This window comes from Lipotes vexillifer, unplaced genomic scaffold (assembly GCF_000442215.2).
Source record: "Lipotes vexillifer unplaced genomic scaffold, Lipotes_vexillifer_v1.1 scaffold1177, whole genome shotgun sequence".
Classification (NCBI taxonomy): domain Eukaryota; kingdom Metazoa; phylum Chordata; class Mammalia; order Artiodactyla; family Lipotidae; genus Lipotes; species Lipotes vexillifer.
Genome location: NW_006789843.1, coordinates 468,126 through 489,675, shown reverse-complemented (window position 1 = coordinate 489,675; position 21,550 = coordinate 468,126). Strand labels below are relative to the sequence as shown.

The window sequence follows — 21,550 nt, the reverse complement described above, 5'->3', positions numbered from 1 at the left end:
ACGGGCCCAGCCGCTCCGCGGCATGTGGGATCTTCCCGGACCGGGGCACGAACCCGTGTCCCCTGCATCGGCAGGCGGACTCCCAACCCCTGCACCACCAGGGAAGCCCCTTAGCTTTCTTTAAGGAAAACTGGTGCTCCTCCTCTTCAGGAGCATGGCAGGTGGTTCCAAACGGAGCAACCCACTTCACAGGACACTGGGCTGCAATTCTTTAATGTCTTTTAAAGCAAAACATTAAGATCCCACTCTGTCCAAGTCAGGCCCCCGAAGGGTTCTAAGACCTCGTTTATGATGTCATTTTAAGTGTTCCCTCCTTCAGCAATGACAATAAAAGTTAACTATTAAACTTATGTTTTCAACTTCCCACCATGGGTTCCCTGCAACACAAAACCAGCAAATTAAATCATTGAGATGCTAGGATGCCTAAAGAAATATAAAGGCAAATTCCTCATAAATAGCCCCAACTGTAGAACATCTGGCCTGCCCAGCTGCGTTTTCTCTGCATCAGTTGAGGATGTAACAAAGATAACTGGTGGCTAGTCTTTCCAAGTAACAAAAGCTCAGTTATTCTGAGGGCAGCTGAAGTGAGTGGGAGTTGGTGGACACTGCGGCCCCGCCACAGAGCCGCAGTGACTCACTCACAGAGCCCCAGGGTTGTCCCTGCCAGTGAATTCCTCCTCGTCCATCCCTGCTGCCTCCTTTTCTCCAAAGGAATGAAATTAGGAAATCAAAGCTGGGATTGAAAATAGATTGTTCAATCTGCCCCTGACTTCACACCACCAGGGGCTTGGCTTCACGTTGGGACCTTTGGATTTGCTCATTCATTCATCTGTTCATTCATTCCGCAAAAAGTAATTCCATGTCTAATCTGTGCCATGCCCTGGGGTACACAAGCGAGAAAAAGAAGCGCAGTTGCTGTCCTCATGATCCTTACGTTCTAGTGGGTAAGAGAGTCAATACAGAAGTAAAGCGCCAGGTAAATATATAATTTTGAATGGTCATAAGTGCTATGGGGACCCATCATAGATGGTGGTCAGAGGAGGCCTCTCTGAGGACGTGACATTTATCTGAGACCTGGAGTATGACAAGGGGCCAGCCACATAAAGCCTGCGGAGAAGAAAAGATCATTTTAGGTAGTGGGGATCAGCATGTGTACGGGCTTGAGGCAGAAAAGAGCCTGGCATCGTGAAGACTGACTGATGTATATAAACGAGGGAGAGGGTGCAGGAGAGGAAGCTGCAGAGGTGGACAGGGGCCAGGTCATGCCATATCAGCTTATCTCTCTGGGAACTGATGCATTTGCTGCCCCTGGTCAGTTCTGTCAGTCAGATTTTGGCCATGGAACTGTTGGTAAAGTGTAACTCAAACAGATGAGGTTTTCAGCTTCAGCAAATATTCTCCTTAAGCACAGCCACCTTTAGGATAGATGATAGCCAGTGGGAGTGGAGATAGATATAAAATCTTCTTTCTCTTCTCAGTTTTGAAGGTTACAGGAAATGTTTGTTTAGTAATAAATACTCTGAAACAAAGCCGTTCAAATGGAACTTTCTGTGATGATGGAAACGTTTTTTTGTTTTATTTTTAATCTGAGCTGTCCAAAACAGTAGATACCAGCCACTTGAGGCTACTGAGTACTTGAAATGTGGTTAGTGTGACTAAGGAGCTGAATTTTTTTTTTTTTTTTTTTTGCGGTACGCGGGTCTCTCACTGTTGTGGCCTCTCCCCTTGCGGGGCACAGGCTCCGGACGCGCAGGCTCAGTGGCCATGGCTCACGGGCCCAGCCGCTCCGCAGCATGTGGGATCTTCCCGGACCGGGGCACGAACCCCCGTCCCCTGCATCGGCAGGCAGACTCTCAACCACTGAGCCACCAGGGAAGCCCAGGAGCTGAATTTTTAATTGTATTTAACTTTAGTTAATTTAAATTTATACTGGCTAATGTACAGGGAAAGACAGCTCTAGAATCTAGACGTACTTAAAGGAGCTTATTTCTCAGGAAGGTACTAAGAAAGGCTTAGGCTGGCCCAAAACCTGAGCAACATCTGTGATGGTCCATAGAATCCTAGTGGGGAAAAGGTTCAAATGATTTAGTCCAAAATCTGACAGAAGGGTATGGCCAGGTAGGCTAGGAAGCAGTTTAAATGTTCACAAGTCTGTACCAGAGTCTCACAACTTGTGATCTGTAATGGCCCTGAACATACACGATGCACGATAGGAGGCAGTGTTCCCTAGAGGCTTGCTACTCAGAGCGTACTCCATGGACCAACAGCATCGTCATCATTTAGAAGCTTGTTATACATACAGAATCGCTGGCTCAACTCCCAATCTTCCACTGAATCAGATCTGCCTTTTAACAAAATCCCCAGCGATGCAAATGCACATGCAAGTGTGAGAAGCAACTGTTATTGTGGAAAGGTTATGGAGTTGGGCAGATCTGGGTTCAAATCCCAACTCTGCCACTTACCTGACCAAGTTTTGGGCCTCAATTTTCTCATCTGAAAAAGGAGGTAATACTACTTACCTCAAAAGGATTATTGTGAAGATCCAATGAGTCAATATATAAAAAGAAACTAGTATGAGAACTGGTTTACGTCGGATGATCATTCGTTCATTCACTTGTTTAACAAATCATTATTGATTGCCTCTTATATTCTAAGCATCCTCCCTGTCCTGAGGCACCACTTTCAAGAAAAGAAGAAAAAAACACCACCAACAACAAAAACTCAGGGAAGAAGAATGTTTTACTGGGGATGGGAAGGAAAGAAAATATTCCTCTCTAGCAGTTTCAATACTATAACATGGACAACAGATTTATAGGATTCTCAAATCCTATAGGATCTTTAGAGGATTCTCAGAGATCAGGGACTTTCACCACTATTCTCAGACTTTTAATTAGACGTGGGGGAATGGGGAGGGGAGAATAAGAGAAAGATGGGAATTAGACAAACATGGAAGGTTTGTTATTGTTTTACCAACAAATAAAAAGCATTAGAGCTGTCTTAAAAATTAAGCACAAACTATTAACTGCACAGATTTTCTTTTATTAGTTTCCTTAAAAACGAAGAAGCAGCAGTCCTCACTGGAGGTCCCACCGGTCGGAAAGGGAATGCAAGGGGTGTTCTTTTCTGCTCCCCAGGCAGAGAGCGTTTCTCACCCAAGCCAGTAGGTGTTAATCTGCTTAAGCCTGCCTGAGTGGATCTGTTAGGTTGCTGGCACATGGCCATTTAGGGGTTTTGTTTCCCAGACCACAGGAGCCCATTTTTCCGAGAGTTCCACTAGCTTTTTGTTTGATAACGTCTATTTCTAGCAGCATTTACCCCTTCAACAACAAATTCAATGGAACAAAAATTTACTGAACACCTACTATTTGGCAAACCCTCTGTTGGGGATACAGAGATGAATAAGGAACCGTTGCTGTGCTCCAGGAACTCACACAAAAGTAACTTGTGCTGCATTCTCTCAGGTGATGGCTGTTCTCACTGTGTCTTCCTACTGCTTGCGGAGCTGGGGGAAGAAAATCCTTTGGCTTCCCCGACTGCCCCTTTTAAAATACCCACTGACCTCGCTGTGCTCTCCTGAGGTCCCAGGGCCTTGAAGGGTTAATTACTTGCTTGCTGTGGCTGGTTCATTGTTTTCCCAAACCTCCCACCCCCTCCAATTCCATTTCTAATTGTGAAATTTGTTTAATAATTTTAATAATGTTTTTCTTTTCACAGAGGCAATACACATTCTTTACATAAAAATACAGATAAGCAAAATGAAAAACATGTTAAAACCATCCTCAGCAATAACCTGTTTTAAGAAAAAAGGGTATTTTTAAAAATTACAACAGTTATAAAATTTCATATGAAGTTCAAAATATAGAGGAGAGCAGTCAGGCATAATCCAGTCCTCTGAGACATGGTCATTTGGGGTTTGTTTGTTTTTTTCCTTCTAGTCTCCTTGCATTTATTATAAATGACACCTAGCACACGGCCTGCTAAAGTCATTATCTTTGGGGGGAAAATAATGGTGTGGATATCCAAACCAAGAAGGGGTGCTTTTAGCCATACTGGTGGATAAGGATATTTGTGATTTTGCAGAAGAACTTGGGTTTAGAAGTTTGCTGTAATTAGTTAAATCACTGTTGCCATTCAAACGTTTCACCCCTGGTGACAGAATCTGACCCAAGAAACTTGTCTTTTCTTCCTTGGAATCTGAAATGGGAAATAAAGAAATTTCTACTTTAAGAAAGTCTGATGTAAGAATACCTGAATTCATAATGAAGAGTGCTTGAATATCATTAAAAGCCTACCACGTGCCAGGCTTTTTGACATATATTATCTCAGTTAATCCTCACAACAGTCATACAAGGTATGACTTACATGACTTATATGACTTACATGATATAATAGGTGTAATTATCCCTATTTTACAGATTATGAAAGAAAGGCAGATAAAATTTAAGAGGCTGGCTCAAGATCTTACAGCCAGTGCATGGCAGAATTAGGACCCAGAGCAAAGAGACATTATGGTAGAGTTCCACTTTTAAATGAAAACCTTTCCTTTATCTTCCCACAAGAATTTCAAGATTAAACATGGTCTGCGTAGAAGGTATAGGATTGGAGGACCAAAGTTTTCTCTTTTAGTTCACCTTAAAAGTGACCTCCCTTAACCAGTTCTTCAGTCTTCCATGAGCCTACAAGGAGGTGCTGAATCCTCTTCCCGCTACCTTTTAAAATAGGTTTAATCCTTTCCATTATATCAACATTCTAAATTTATCATAAATTAAGTTGATGACTTTATTATCACTATTAGTGATTTCTTAAATTACCACTTTTTATTCTATCTCATAAAGTTCCTAAGCCTCTTGAAGGTTTTAAATTTTGTCAGTTTCTTTTCCCAGTCCCTAGCACTTTCAAGGTATCCAATTAAAAAGCAAATTAATGGAATTAATAATATGTATGGAATAGGTCACTGTTAAGGTCACTGTCTAATAATCTTCAAAAAGACCTGGGCAGGCAGAGTCCAATAATCTACTTATCTTTGCTTAAAGCAATTTGTTGGATCCTTAACACCTGTTTAGTTGAGTGCTGAGAAGTTATTTGGGGAGCCCGTCTGAGCTACATTGCCCTGAGCTTTCTTTTGTCCTCTCTCCTTCCCTCCCTCTTTTTCTTTCTTCCTATCTTCCCTTTCCCTTTTCTTCCTTTTAAAATTTTGATTGAAAATCTTTTGGCCACCAGTCTCTGCGCTAAGCACCAGGGACCTAATGGTGGGCAAAATAGACAAGACTCCTACCCTCATGGAACTTACAGTCTGGTGTGGGGAATTAGGCATTAATTCTATCACATTCATTAATGGGTGTAAGATTACAAATTGTGGTGGGCACCACCATGCAGTAAGGGATCTGACTTAGTCTGGGGTTAGGAGACAGCTTCTTTGCATTGAGATATGAAGAACGAGTGGGTACTAAGGGAAAACTGAGGATTCCAGGCAGCAGAAGCAGCATGTGCCAAGGCCCTGTGTTGCCAGGAATCATGGTACTCTGGAAAACATGAAAGAAAGCTATTGTGGCTGGATCAGGTAGCACAAAGGTAGAGGGTAGGGGATGCTTCTTGTGAGATCAGCAAGGACCAAGACACATGCTTTATAAAGATTTTGGCTTTCAGCTGAAGAGCAATGGGAAGCCACTAGCATTCTAAGGAAGAACTGGGGGTATGAGAACTGTTACTGACTGATGCACCTTCGTTTGTCTCTGCAGGAGCGATGCAGTCATACACGTGGTCTCTAACATACACAGTGACAACGGCGGCAGGGTCCCCAGCTGAAAACTCCCAACAGCTGCCCTGTATGAGGAGTACACACATACCTTCCTCCTCGGTCACACACAGGATCCCAGTTTATCCCCACAGAGACGAGCACGGGTAGGTGACTTTCCTGGGATGTTGCCTTGCTTTTACGTTTGATTTGAAAGGGGAGGGTTTACCCGATAGTGGTTTTCTGAGGACAGGAAGGTTGCGCCCTCTGTTGAGTTCTCAGCGTGCTCTTGCCCCTGTACAACTGTCTCATGCAGTCCCCACAATGACCAGGTGAGGTAGGCGGGTCACCCCCGCTTGACAGATGAGGAAATTGAGGCTGCACCGAGTCCAGTTCCCCAAGGCCACACAGCTGGTAAGGGTCAGGCTGACTGAGCCTGTGTCTACCTCCTTTAGGAAGGAAAACTGAATACTCCCTCTCCGCAGCTCCCCTGGGTGGTCCTCGTGCACTTTGTATCCTTATAACACAGCTTCATGGTGGGTCCAAGTCTTTTATGACTCGATAGGAGGAGGGCTTCCTCACCCGAGGCTGGAGGTCCCTGGAGGGCAGCAGTCATTCATGGGGTTCAGAGAATCCCCCTGGGTTCCAGTGGCGCCTTGGACCCTGAATAAATAAATCATTGATTTTGCCCATATTTTTTCCCCTAATCTGTAGTGATGTTACTGTGATGAATAAGCTACAGATCCGTTTAAAAGGGTAACAGCTTTTTGCCACTTTGCATTGTCTTTATTAAAAGACATTCCTCACACAGTGTCTAATGTGCAGTTATCTGAAAAACACTTATGATGCTAAAAAGGGCCCTTCGTCTCACGAGACTCTGCCATGTAGGTACAGTAAGCCTCACAAGCCAGGTTCCAACAGACCAGCTCTGGGGGACACAGGAGGGGACGGAGGAGGACCGCTCAGGTCCCTTCCACGTGGTAGCCTGAGGCCTGGCTGTGGGCATACTTGAAGTTAATTCCATGGGGTCAGGTGCCCCTGACCCGTCAGTGGTGCAGCCACCATTTCCTCATGGGGCCTCCTAGAGTATTTCCCCACACATTTAAAATCGACTTCGAAATTGTTTCAGAGAGCTTCCGACTCTGCAGAAATGGCACAACAGACACCCGCATGGTCATATGTCAGTGTCTTTGCTGTAAAGATGTTATTAAAAATAGTGGTAATAGTATCCTATGTTTCCACAAGACTGTTTTATAATAGAAAGTGACCTTCGGGGTCTTGTGCAGCATTTTTAGTACAGATGTGAGAAACAAGGGTGCGAGTAGCCCAAGGTCCCACAGCCTGGAAGTGGTGGAGCCAGGCTTAGAACCGGAGGCTGACGCCTGGTTGGCCGTGGTGTTTCCCCCCTGCACCAGAGACATGGGAAAGCAAAGGCCTGAACAATACAAAAACAGAAGTTCCGAAGTAATTTCTTCTTTTTTTCCTATTTGACTTCAGGCTATAATATGGGGCTTTTTACCACAACAGGAGAAGAGGTTTCCATCACTAATGATGTTTTGCTCAGGGCTGGTTTTCATTCCCTGCGCATCCGCCGGGTGGTGAGGGAGGTATGCTGAGGGGAGGAGGAAAACCCACCTGGGAGTTTAAAACTATCACAACAAAGCCGCAGAGTGGAGATGGTAGGAAACAGAAAGAAGAAAAATGGAAAACAAAAGGAACAAAAGTAGATGAGGTTGATTTTTAAAGGTGTCAAACTGATTTGTTCTCCCTGCTGTTACTCACAATATTCAATGTGCCTAATGCGTTTTAGATACACGGGAAGCTATAACTACGGGAGCTATGGCAACCAGCATCCTCCCCCAATGCAGAGCCAGTACCCGGCCCTCCCGCACGACACAGCCATCTCGGGACCGCTCCACTACTCCCCGTACCACAGGAGCTCTGCACAGGTGAGTCGGTGGCCCCGCTTGTTGTCCAGGCCTTGGTGTGCATGGTGCCAGGTCTAGTCAATTCAACACAATTAATAAGCACCTTCTGCATACTGTGTGTCTCCAAGGAAAGGACGGTCTTTTCCTCAGTGCCATCTCTTCCCTCCAGTGGCTGCCCACAGTGGGTGCTCAGCCAGAGTTCACCCCTACTTGCTTTCACATACATGGGTGCCGACCACATGTCTTTAGTTCTGTCCTCCCTTTGACCTCTCTCCCAGGAGCCAAGCAGCCGCAATGTCTGTTGTCCTTTTTTTCGGGCAGCCACTCTCAGAATGAATCTTTTGTGTCCTCTCCCACCACCCGCTCCTGGTGCAGTCAGACCCTCATGGAGTCCTGTCAGGACTGTCATGCCAGCATCATCCTGACTGGTCTCTTGGTTTCACATCTGTTCCTTTTCAGTCCAGCCCACACACACAGTCTTACCAGAAGAATCCTCCTGAAATGGACCCTTATCAGATCATTCTCAGGCCTTTGGCTCTTCACTGTCTAACAAACCACATTGCTCCTCTGTGGCCTTGGTGAGTGGGGATAGTGGCCGCACCTGTCGCACCAGTGTTGGGTGCTCCACTTGTCTCAGACGTGTTCCTGTGCACTGGGCCCCAAACACAACTGGTCACTAGTTCCATCCAATTCTGCATCCTTGTTGTCTCTGCACACTCCCTGTCCTTGCCTCAGATCAGGTCTTTATCCAACCTGGATGATGACAAAAGCCTTCCCATCTGTTGCCATGCCACTGAACTTGCCCCATCTCTGGTCCATCCCCAATACTGCAGCTGGAGGAATCTTTTGGGAAAAAAAAGCCAACTGGCCATAACAGTCTCCCTCTTTTGCATGTCATCACTTTCAAAGTCAAGTTCAACTCCTTAGCACGTCTCTCAAGACTCATGATCATCTGGGCTCTGCCTGCCTTTCTAAGGCCTACCAGCCATACCCCACCTTTGCCCCAGCCATGCCAGCCCACGTGCAGTTCCCCCAGGTCTTCGCAGATACTGTTGCCTCGGGCTGGGATTCTCTTCCTCAACCTCTTCTGCTTGTTGTTCAGGACAAGCATCCCACTGTCTGTGCGGCACTTGCTGACACTGCCCTCGTCCTTCCTCCAGGACTGTATTCGGTGCCACTCCTCTGTACTCACATGGTGCATTGGGCTTTCTTCTGTTGGCATACTTCACATCACTGACTTTCCTGACACCCACAGGAGACCCCAGAGCTCCTTGCAGGCAGAAATTAAGTCTAGGATCTCCGGGTCACAGCACCCATCAAAAAGAACAGCTAGCTTTTACTGAATGCTGTCCCGTGCCAAGCATAGTGCCGAGCACTTTCCACACCTCCACGGTAACCCTTGTAGAAAGGAAGCGAGAATAACTTGCCCGAGGACTTGAACCCAGGCAGTGTGACCCTGGCTGCCCAGGCTCTTAAGCACCAGCCTCTATCACCTCTCCTAGAGGGCATCCACTGTTTATTGAACAGAGGAGTGAACAGGAGGTGGGGCAGCATAAACAACTGTGGTGTGTGGCAGGCAGGGCGGCAGGTTTGGGAGGCAAGATGAGAGCTATGCTTAGGAAAGAGCTCCTGCAGCACGGGCCAAAGGACGACAAAGCAGAGAGGGAGGGGCCTGGCAGAACAGGGAGCGCTGCCAGGAAGCACTTGCAGGAGTCCAGAACAGAGGTGGCAGGACGTGAGCTGGGATGCAGGCTGCAGTTACATCAGCTGTCAGCACAGACCTGCCTCCGAGGGGGGGCACCGAGCAGAGTGTACCCACGGTCCACAGGCACTCGGGGCAAACAGGCGTCTGTTTTGATTTCCATACGCAGTAGCAGGGGGAGCCCTGGTATAATCCCCAGACAAGCCAAGAAGTGGATTTCTCTAAATCATCACCTGGGGCATTCATTATAGGTCCCAACTGCATCACACAGAGAGGCCTGTTCCCTAGGTACTGCTTCTCTTGGGAGCAGAGTCTGTGCTCCCCCACGGTGATCCCCTAAGTGACTTAGAGCTGCTGCCATAGACTGGGTCACACACAGTCTAAGCAGCCCACTCATTCATTCAGTCAGTCGCTCCCCCACGACTGTCGAGTGCCCACTATGCGGCAAGCACTGCTTAGCCTCTGAGAATATGGGGAGAATGAGACGGAAGCGTGCCTGCTTTGGGAGAGCTTTGGCTCCAGTAAGGAGACACTGGCAAGATCAAGCTAAAATCCCAGCCACAGCTCCTGGCATTATCTTCCCTCTTTCTTCACTCCCTCATTCCTCCTCACGAAATTTCTGGAGCTGGTTTTTCTGGGGTGTTATTTTTAAAGCCTTTTGCTACAAAAAGAAGCCAAAGGCTCCTAAAGGCCCACGAGGTCCCTGGTGATCAAAGACAGGTCGAAGCATCCACCCTGGAAACCACACCGGTCCCCAGCTGGAGCATTATCATTGAATCGCTGGTCCTAATCGAAGGGCTGAGGACTAAACGAATGCCCGTGGAGGAGCCCGCTGAACCCAGACTAGGTGTGGGAGGTGAAAGGGTCCTGCAGCCTCGTCACCACTGTGTCCTGTGGCTCTCAGGCAAGGTCCTTTCACGACCTCTGACCCCCACCACCCGCTCATGCCCTCCACTTGGTGCTTAATGCCTTCGTCTCCGTTTGTAAAGTGGGGTGGGGAGCCGTTAGTTATATAACATCTCTGCCCAGGTCGATGGGTTAGGGTTAGGGTTAGAAGGGTGAGATCAGCACTTCTCCTGGGGAGGGTACTGTCTAAAGACAAAGAATCCTTCGTTTTGTTTTTCATTAACATTTATGCGTCAAGCACTGTTTTAGGCACTTTCAAATACAGAGGCTCACTTAATTCTCAGAGCAACCTCAGGAAGAAGGCATTTTCCCCAGGTTTTAAAGACGAGGAAGACCTCAGAATATAATTTGCCCCAGGTCATGCATCCAGTAAGTGACAAAGCGGACTCAAAGGCAAATTCTCCAAATCTCAACCCCAGGCGGGTGGCACTGAACACTACATGCTGTTGTGTTTTGGAGGGTGGGAGGTAAATTGGAGAGGCTACTGCAGCTGTTCTTAATAAGTTTCAAGTTCCCAAAGAGAAGAATCACACACCCAAGATACTGTGTTTCTTTCCTTTCCTGGTACTTTGGTTTAAGGTTGAGCACATAGGGGAAAATCCACTGCAGGGCTAATTAGTTTTAGCTTTCCAGAGCAGAGGTCAAGCCGTCCCACTCCTGAATACTGAATATCACACTTCATTACAGCAGACTCAGTGGGGAAAAGATTAGTCTGAATGGAAGAAGAATCACAACCATAGAATATGGTTAAAGAATGCAGTTGGTCATTAGCACAAGAAACTAACTTCTGCAAGTAAATGCCTAGCAGGTTTGCCTTAAAGAACGGATACAACACCTCTGTGAAGTTCAGTAATCGCAGACATCCCAGCATTTATATACACATAATAACGGTGAAGTCATTTGTTTTTTGAAATAGGGCATTGTGTGCCCTTGTTTATACTACTCATTTATACAAGACATGCTTTCTTCATGGGTATTACAAAGGTAAACCTCCAGTCCTGTTTGAATCCTTGTAATTTCTCAATTAGTGACTCCAAAGGAATCAGGTTGCACAGGGTAAGGTTTGAATTACTTCAGAAAAACACCCTTCTTGCCGCTATGCTGCACTTGTCCACACCAAAATAAGTGAACAAGGGATGGTACCAGCTGCCCTTTCCCAGGTTCCCCATTCTCATGCCCAACCAGAAAGAGAAAACAAACCAAACACATGGCCACAAAGTATTTCTGAGCCTCATTCAACACACATTCATGGAACCTCTACCCTGTCAGCAGCCATGAATGTGAAGTGGGCCCTTGAGCTCAAAAGCCATTTGATCAACCAGAAGCAAACTGGCTAGAAAGACACTTAGGGTGGACCAGAAAGTTGTTGCGCATTTCTCGTCTGTATGGCCAAGGCCCAGCCTTGCCAGCCGGTCACACAGCTCTCACGGCAACTCCAGTGGACCAGCCCAGGGCCAGTGGGTCCTCGATCTCAGTGGCCCAGTGACTGCTACAAAGTTTGCTTAGCGTGCTCCACTTTGGGATAGCATCCTGGGCCGAAGGGAATAAAAGCAGTCCACCATCGTGGTATAAAATCTCTGACTGTAGAGCCAGGCTTCCTGAGTTCAAATCTCAGCTCTGCCTCTGATTAGCTCTGTGCCTCAGTCTCCTCATCTGAAAAATGGAGATAATTCTAGTACCTATTTCACAGGGTTGTTGTGAGGTTTGAGTGAGTAATAAAGGTTATAACAGGGCCTAGCTCATAGTTAACACTCTGTGTGTATATTTCCATCCTTATCCTTTGTAACACCACTGTTATATTTTCATAATTATAGAATTAATTTCTGTCTTCCTCAACTCTACTAGCTCTGTGAAGGCAGGGACCAGGTCCTTTTTTTCTGACCATTTTATTCCCAGGACCCAGAACAGACCTGGCCCTTGGTGGGTCCTCAGGACATACTCATCAATGAATGAAGGGATGAATGGATCCTTACTCTGGTAGTAAGTTGCTGTGTGACCTCACGTAGATCATTTCCCCTCTCTTGCCCTCAGTTCCCTCATCTTTAAAGTGAGAGGTAGGACCAGGTGGTCAGTCACTAAGGCTCTTCCTTCCATTAGTGGACCACGATGCTATGACTTGAAGAAGACGAATATCCATAATAGTTACCACGTTTTGAAAACTTACTGTGTGGAAGCTCGAAGTGTTTCACATGTATTAACTCAATTAATCCTGACCCGAAGAGCTCAGCAGATGTGGACTGTCTGGCACAGTCTTGGGGGAGCTATGTCCTGGGTGGGGGGGGTGTGCCTGTTGGCAGAACTTTGGTCAGTGAGAGCCGCCTTTCATAGGAAAACAGTTTGTGCGCCCGACAGGGGCCACCTTTCACCCGTGCTCAAGTAGCAGTCCATTCGGCGAGGGTCAGGGATAAAGGGCTCATTCTTCCCTCTCCAAGTGAAGGAAAGTCAGCCCTCGGTGTGAGTAGTCACTTCTCAAAATAGCACTTCTTAAAATGGTTCCAGAGAGGCCCGGGGTCAGTCTCAGCTGAGATGGACTCACGTCACGGCCCCTTGAGGGAACCTTTGCCCACTTGTGCACACACACGTGCACCTACACGTGCCCACAGGCACCCCTCGCACACCTCTCACGGGGTGGGGACTGGTGACTCATCTCCATTTTCACATCAGTAGCAACAGTGTGGGATTTGACCTAGAAAAGGCTAACTTCTGGTTAGGGGCCCTCAACAAAAAGTGCCTTTATCCTGAGCAGAGCTCTCAGGACCCCAGGGTTTGTGCCCAGCGGGCCCGAGGAGCCCGCGTGAACCCGGATGTGAAGTGTGAAAGGTGAGGCGGGTGCTCCCGCCAGACTAAAGAGAGGCCTCACTGGCGGCTTTAATGGCCAGGCCGGGCAGCGGCACTCCAGCCTCTCAGCTCTCAATGGTCTCTTCACCACGGGGAAGACGAGTCACTGACTCATTTGCAATTAGCTGACCTAACGGGACAGAATTTTCCAGGCCGGATTCTGTGGTAACAGAATTTTATTGTCACATTGGAGATATTTTGAGCCAGTATCATTTCCAGGCAATTACTCTTTTGAGCCTGTGACACAACCCCTGGGCACAGCTGCATCTAGGGTCCTTGATTCGGCACAAAAGACACGCTCTCTTGGGCTCTGTGGGGAGGAGCCTCCAAGTCCACACGGTGACATGGTACCTACACAAGCCAGGCAAGTAGGACTCTGTCAGAAGCATCAAGCTGAGGCCTGGTCAGGGTTGTAAGACCCTGTGGTCTGTAGGGGAGTGGGGAGCTTAAAGGAAGAGTGACAGAGAGATTCAAGTTTAATGGGCTGTGTTCCAGGAAAGGAGTGTCTTCCTCTCTGAATTCTCTGCAGTTCAGTTGTGGTGGGTCATGCCTCGTTTGGGCCAGTCAGATTGATGTGGAGGAAAGTTACCAGCTCAGGACTGGGCTTTTCTGCCAGCTCTCTCACTAGCTTGCCATGTGGCGCCTCACTTTATGGATCCTAGTTTTCTGTACAACATCTGTACAACGTGGGCTTGGATTATACGATCCCTAACGTACTTTCTAGCGGTAATGTCCTGGTGTTCATTCACCAGATAAGTTATGTAGCACCTGCTAGGTGCCAGGCATCATTTCAGATGTTGGACATATGGTAGAGAACATGACAAAGCCCCACCAGGAGCTTAGGAATATAAGCCAGTGGAAGGAAACAGCTGACAAGCAGGATGCTAAGATCCTGACCTGAGAGATGGGGGGTGAGGCACTTAGCTTGGGGAGAGAGGATGTCCGGAAACGTCTCTCTGAAGGGGTGACATTTGAGCTGAGGTCTGAAGAATGATGAAAAGGCAAGCATGGAAGGAGCTTGGGGGTAGGGGTGGGGGAGAAGTGTTCTAGGCAGAGGCAACAGGTGGGGCAAAATTCTCTGAGGTGGGAACCAGCTGGGCAGGCCAGAGGACCAGAGAGGAGGCCTCTGTGCCAGGGAAGGGACATGCATCCGGGGAGCTTACCTGAGAGACTGTCAGGAGGGGGAAGCCGTCTTTTGGAAAAAATTAGAGACCATTTTGTAATAATACTTCTGAATATTACCTATTTAACACCCGGGATCTTGATATCTTGGGCAGGGCCCAATCTCAGTATGGTCTCTTTGGGGTTTAGAATGGGTCCTAGGCTAGAATCCCACCGCCCAGGCCTGAGGGTCCACCGTGGCTGCCGTACACACAGCTGATTTGGGGATTATGAACAGCTCCGTGTGCTCTCCCTGGTCTCCTTGGCAACACCCCTTGGTGCCTTGTCCCCCCAGCTCCCAGATACCAGCTACGCCCTTCTCCCTCTTTCCTACCTGTTCTTCTGACGGCGGAAGGCGTGTTGTCTGTCCTAGGTAGGACAAAACCCTCACTACTAGAACTTGGCGCCCTCCTCCTTGACCTGTGAATAGCTGGTTCTCTTCGCATGCTTTGGGCCTAACAGCCTTCCCCTGCTGCCCCTCGGGCTCCCACTCAAAGAGGCAGAACAGTTCCCCTCTGGCCTGCTCGACTACAGGGGGCACCACTGTTGTCATAACCCCTTCTCCTGGCTGTCTAGGCTTCAGCCTGTCTGTCTCCCTCACAGGGGGCAGCTTCCCACTGAATCCCTCGGGGCTCCACTCTCCAACTGTCAGGGAAGACAGATGGGGAGCAGAAGAATTCCGACATTAGCACATATAGGCGCTCTCCCTACTCGTTGCCCTTGCCACCCTTATTGACTGGCTCCTGCTCTTGTTGGGGTGGCCCTTAGCACAGCAAGGAAATCTTTGTGTTGCCTGGCCTGCAGACCCCGGAGCTCGCAAAGGGAGCCCAGAGCTCCTCCCCTTCCTCCCCTCTGATTGTACTAAAAGCGGCTTATTTGCATAGCTGTCTCGGTAACTGAGAAGAATGTAAAAGAAGCAGCACTTCACGGGCACTCCTCTTATTCCCGATTCTTTCCAGAATGGCTTCCCCTCTTCTTGTAGCGATTAACACCTGTTTCACTGGCCTGCACAAAAGCACCTCCCCTCCCATTTGGTTTATCTTGACTCCTCCTTCCACATTCACACCAAGCCCAATAATTTACCATTTCCTGCTTGTATATCTTCTAGGACTTCAGTGAATGTGAACCAAAAAGAGAGATGTTCTCTGAATGATAGGCACTAATAATAACCTTTGAAGCTGTTGACTTGCTTCCTCTTCAAAAGCCTGCTTTTAGGTTGCAGTTCATAATTGAATTCAACTGTAAAATGCTATTTTTAATGATGTCATTGTGTTTTTCTTGGCAGTATTGTTCTCTTGGGTTGATGGAGTGGGACCTATCACATCTCCTAAAATGATAAAGCTCAAAACCATCCATCCATATATCCGTATCTATTTGGACATGCTGTTCCTCCTACACACACACACACACACACACACACACACACACACTCTCTCTCTCTCTCTCTCTCTCTCTCTCTCTCTCTCGCTCTCTCGCTCTCTCGCTCTCTCCCTCTCTCTCCTGTATTCCCAGTGGGGTTATTCCTTCTTTTGGGTTTGACTTCCCAAAATATTGCAGATTAAGAGCACGAAGTCAGTATTTTTGGTTGAGTGACTATCAGCCTAGCTCTGGCTGTGAAATCCTTTGCATTTCTCCTGTTATATACTTCCTAGACCAAGAGTCAGTCTTTCAGAATTTCACTGATTACTTCCCATCAACTTTCATTAACAGCGTCTTAAGAAATTTAACTTAAACTGTGAACATGACTGATATTGTGTATGTGCAACTTCAAGCTAATTTTAACTTTGTGGAATTTCTTTCCCCTCAACAAGTACCCGTTTAATAGCCCCACTTCCCGGATGGAACCTTGTTTGATGAGCAGTACTCCCAGACTGCATCCTACCCCAGTCACCCCCCGATGGCCAGAGGTGCCCACAGCCAACACGTGCTACACAAGCCCGTCTGTGCATTCCACGAGGTATGGAAACTCTAGTGACATGTACACACCCCTGACCACGCGCAGGAATTCTGAGTATGAGCACATGCAACACTTTCCTGGCTTTGCTTACATCAACGGAGAGGCCTCCACAGGATGGGCTAAGTGACTGCTTTCATAGAAATCCATATTTAATATTAATAATAATTATTAATAATAATAATAAACTCAACACCCACCCCCCAGAAGAATTTTATCTCAATACATCATAACTCCTGGACTATTCCTAGGCGTCCATTTTCCTTATGAACATGAGGCTGGGATTCAGTGTGGGATGAATAAACTTTATTTAGTTCAGAAATGGGACTCACTAAAAGTCAGTGAGGTTGGGTTCCTGTAGCCAAGCCAGACTTGACTGTTTGTATAGAGCACTATCTCGGGCAGGCCAACCTGTGCCTTTTCCCTCTGTTCCATGCCTTCACTTTATGTTGGCAACCATTGCCAGTAAATTACCTATTTTCCTGTTGACAGAAGCTCTTTAGTCTTGAAGGGTGGATGCTAGAGACGGAATCTGGTTTGTGCTTTTGGATGGGTACATAATTTAACCAAGAGCATTCACCTTTCCATCTGGCTGTCATCTTACTGTACAACAGACAGCCCCCTCAGATATGTCCTAAGCATCCCTTCTTCCTGGTGGTGTCATCACTGCTTCCTGGAGCACCAGGGCTACGTGGAGGTATCTGGAAACTCTAGATTCCCTGTTACACTTATGTCTGTCACAGTACCTGCATTGCCTTGGAACGTAAGCACTGTTTAGGGGGAAGGAAGAGGCCTGTTCTGTATATGCCTTAAGTTGAGTGAGGTTTGTAGGGGACCGGTTCTTCTACGTGCAAGTATTTGTCCTAAGTTTGCACAATGGCTAGTGTCAGCAAAAGGCAGGAGAGGGGTTTTTAAAGTTCTGAGAGAATGTGGATTTATGGCATTGAGTATCATACTCAGCTCTGCTGTATTAACTCTGTGAAACTGAATGGACCAAACTTTTAACTTACCAAGCACCAAGTGTGAAAATGACTTTCATGGTTCCTTCATAAGACTATAATAATTTCCGACACTTTGATAGAAAAAAATCAAAGCTGTGCCTTTGAACCTATACTATACTGTGTATGTGTGGAAATAAAAATGTATTGTACTTTCGGAAAATCTTTTCGTAGGCATTTTTCTGTTAGACTTGTAGCAATTTGTGAGGTTTGTTAGAGATTAACATAGGTTTTCTTTCTGTATTATAAAAAACACCAAGAAATTATGGTGGACCTATTACCCTATGGGTAAGAAATAAATGGAAACATGACATTGGATGTTTTAGCAGTTGTTCTGTAAATAAAACATTTGATCACACCACTCAGTGTGATAATCATGTCTACAGCTAAAATGGAAATAGTTTTATCTGTACAGTTGTGCAAGATATGAATGGTTTCACACTCAAATAAAAAGTATTGGAATGACCTGCTTTCTTCATTTTCATTTTGTATTTGATAATGACCTGTGTGTGTGTGTAATATAAATGACATTCTGAATACTTAGGGTATAAGTAGGCGAAACAAAACTAAGTGGTCTTCTTTCGTTGTGCTTATCCAGCTCCCTGTGATCTTGTCATCATTAAAATGTGGATAGGCCACACAGGCAGTCCTTAAACGACGATTTAGCACCCACAGCCTGATGTAGGGGACCAGTTCTACATACAAGGATTACCTGAAGTTTTCATGATGGCTATAGCGTCAGCAAAGGACAGGAGCCTTTCAGCTCTGGCAGGGAATATTATTCTTCGATACCAGCATCATTAAGAGGTCCCCTAGTACTTAGTTCATTATGCTTTAATGATCACTGGTTGTAAAGATATTTCCAGCACAGTGCTTTAAATGCCAATAAACTTCTGGAAAAGAACAGTAACAGTACTAAATACTTAGTAAGTACCAACAGATTCTTCTCCAAAACTGCATTTTGATTCTAGGGTTGGGAAGTGAGGACACAAGAGGGAAAATGATTAAATGTTTTGCCCAAATGTTAAGAGTCTAGGATCTATGAGAAATTCAGAGCCACAGATTTCCAGAAATGGCAGTAGTGACTATTTTAACTAAAAGGCATGAGAATTTGACAACTCAATTTGCATTTTGAAAGATTTATTTTTAAAGCCAAGCTCTTACTTGCTATTACATAACATACTTATACCTGAAATCTTAATTTTAGGATTAAAATTATATATTTTACATAGCATCCCCTTTTAAAAAATTAGCTATGTTGTTCTACCAAAAGAAGGCAGATGTTGGATTTCACTCTCTGATGGTAAATTAGTTTGCTCTTTCAGCCAAGGTCCATTAGTTGGCTTTATATGAGGCAAATAAGGGAGAGGACAAATAAAATTTCATATTTAGTCACTGAAAATAAGCCTGAGAATAACCAGACCTATTGCTCTCCTGCAATCCAAAGCTCATGCTCCACAAACGAACGGGTGTAGTAAGTCTGACTTTCGACCTACTAAGCACAAAGAAACTAAGCAATTGCCAAATTCTCTAGCCAGGTAGCAGCAGCACAGAATAAACAACACCCATGTACAAGTAACAACCACAAGCTCTTTAAATGCACAGATATTTAGGCAAAAATAGTCACAATCAACAAGGGCCTGAATCCCAGAAAATAGAGTGGTTGCTCGAGGAACTCTGCAGAGGAGAGAATAAGGGCCTCCTCTTCACAGCACAGCGGAGAACCGGGAGTCATCGGCGCCGTAGGAGGAAGGAGGCAGCTTCAGATGAGGCAAGTGGCCACTGGGCGCTCTCTCCAGAGCACAAGGTTCCCATATCTTGGGAGTTTAGCATACTGCTTATGTTCCCAATTGTTCTAAAGCTTCCACTTCAGAACACAGAGGGATCTGATTAGAAGAAGACAACAGCTGCTGTGAGCTCATGACTCAGCTGCATCGTCTCTCCCTCTGGTGGCCCCTAGCCAGCCACCAGGAAGGGAATGGGCAAGGCCGGCAGCTGGGAGCGGGGCCAGCCGCTTGTCAGAGGGTGCACAGAGGAGTCTTGGCAACAAAGGGACCCTGCCCTCTTCAGGACTCTCTCTCTGAAAAGGACTTGGCCAGCTTGAAGCTGGCTGAAGTCATGAACAGCAGCCAGGATGGCCCGCCCACGTCACAGGCCTGTGGCGTCCTAGGCACCCATCCTGCTGTGTCCTTGTCAGGCCTCTAGTATAGCCCAGGTCTGGAAAGAAAGGGGATCTGTGGCCCCTCGGAGACAGCAACCCAGTTACAGACCAATCAAAACTGTCTGCCATCGAGTGAGCCCAACCTCACTGAGGAGAGGGGCCGAAATCATGCAAAGAGAACTGAAAGGGAGCCGTGGCTTTGCCACCATGTGACCTTGGAGGGGTCACCTCCCCACTGGACCTCGAGCGGACCTCCTCTATGACTGTGACATCCTGAATTATAGTCTGTGTGCTGATGGACCAGGGCGGGCAGATCTGGGTGAGGAGGGTGGACAGCTTAGGGAAAACAAAGAACAGACTGGCAGCTGGGCAGTGATTCAGGAAGGCAGCAATGAGAGAGAAGGCGATGGCTCCACCAGCTGGTGCTAAAGAAACGGGCTGCGGTTCATGCCCAGGAGCTGAGTCCCATATACCTGCACCACCATCACCAAGCAACACCTCTTCCTCGTACCCAACCCCAGCCTCTCTTACACGACTCCACTGGGGATGGCAGTCTCCTGCTATTTCCCCCTCCCTCCAGACTTGTCCTGAATATTTGCTTTAAAGTGACATCAATCAAAATGTCTGAAGTGAATCTGGAGAAGGAAAGAGCAAAAACAAACAGGCTATTTGTCCCAGCTTCTCATACCCCTTAAAGGCAGAATCGAAAGATTTTTTTAAAAATGGGGAAAGAGTGTGGGGAGGGGCAGCTGTAGATCTCTTGAAGCTCAGAGTTCAGATTTAGTCAAGAGTCTGAAGTATGCACATCATCATCATAGGAAGCTTAAAAGAAAAAAGGTGGATGTACTTACTGGCTTCAAAGTGAGGTAGAACTGAGATTAAATCTTGGTTCCACCAGAGATGTTATAGAAGGGAAATTCCTGCTCTAAGTAGGACTGGACTTCAGCAGTTCTCAACCCTGGCTGCCCGTCAGAGTTATTCTGTCAACTTTATAAAAATACTGATAGGTAGGACCCACCCACAGTCAATACCTGACCTGGAATGTGATGAGGAATCAGTAGCCTTTTAAGCTCCCCAGATGATTCTAATATGCAGCCAGGGTTGAGAAACACCACCGCTTCCACCTTGAAGTTCTAAGATCCAGGGACTGCTCTTCCTTGAATAGGCACCCCAAGTTTCTTTTTTACAGACTGGCAGATGCCAGTCATCCACACTGTTCACAGTTTCCCCACAGCTGACAAACCTTTCCCTGACTGTACTGTTTTGTTTGTCCTTCAGCCCAGCCCACCTCCCTACCACTCTGCCCCTGCCCTCCTAACCTGGCCCTTCTCTGCTTCAGTTCCTTGGCAGCCTCCCAAGCTAAGCCAGCCCTTGTGGTTTCCTTTTCTTCCAAGGAGGTCAGAACCTTTTGTGCTTCATCAGCCTCCTCCCTGAAGCTCTTCCCCCATTCCTCCTCCTGCACCTCGACCACCCCCCCACTCTCACCCCCATATTTTGCTGCTACTGGTGTAGGTGGGACGGAAGACGTAGGCCCAAGAATTGAGAAAAGAGCTGTTGCTAGGAAAAGAGTGTGGGTGAAGAGAGAGGGTGGGCGGGAGAAATAGGGCTCCCCAGTTTTATTCCTCCGTTTGTCATCATAAATGCCTCCAGAGCTAAAACCACTTGTTTTAAGAGCTATTACGAAAAATAACGAGGTCTGACCGAGACAGCAGGGGTGAGAGAGAGCATCAGCCTCAGAAGCAGCTGCAGTGCTGATCCTTGATATTTAAAATAGTCTCCTGATAGAAGGGAAAGCCACTGAAAGAAGTTCAGAAGAGTGAATTCTCAAAGAACTGCCAAACGATGCCCCCACCAGAGATGGAATCCGAAATGTCTTGGCCCGGGCTACACCTCTCAGAAACAAACTGCAAGATGTCTTCTTAAGTACTGAAATGTAGTCAAGAGAGAAGGACAAGCTTTAAATGAGACACGCTTTCCTCATCTCACACTGAGTGACATATGGTCCATTCCTGAAACAGCTCTGCCTCACTCCATAGAGGTTTCCGTTTCTGGGGGTCTGCTGCGTGCCAGGCCCGTCAGAGGCATCATCTCCACTTCTCAAAACCGCCTTGAGAAGTGTCAGTGGTATAATCATTTCTCTTTACAGGTGGAGAGAGAGAGGCTCTGAG

General features: G+C 46.8%; 1 protein-coding gene across 1 annotated transcript in view; it reads left to right on the top strand.

Moving 5' to 3' along the window:
• Positions 1-17,687, top strand: part of RFX4 (regulatory factor X4) — a 140,161-nt gene extending 122,474 nt beyond the window's left edge. The window contains 3 exon segments of the mRNA XM_007472302.1: positions 5,739-5,901; positions 7,545-7,683; positions 16,081-17,687. Coding sequence (XP_007472364.1) covers positions 5,739-5,901; positions 7,545-7,683; positions 16,081-16,353 — 575 coding nt within the window. The 3' untranslated portion in view covers positions 16,354-17,687.
• The last annotated feature ends 3,863 nt before the right edge of the window (positions 17,688-21,550 follow it).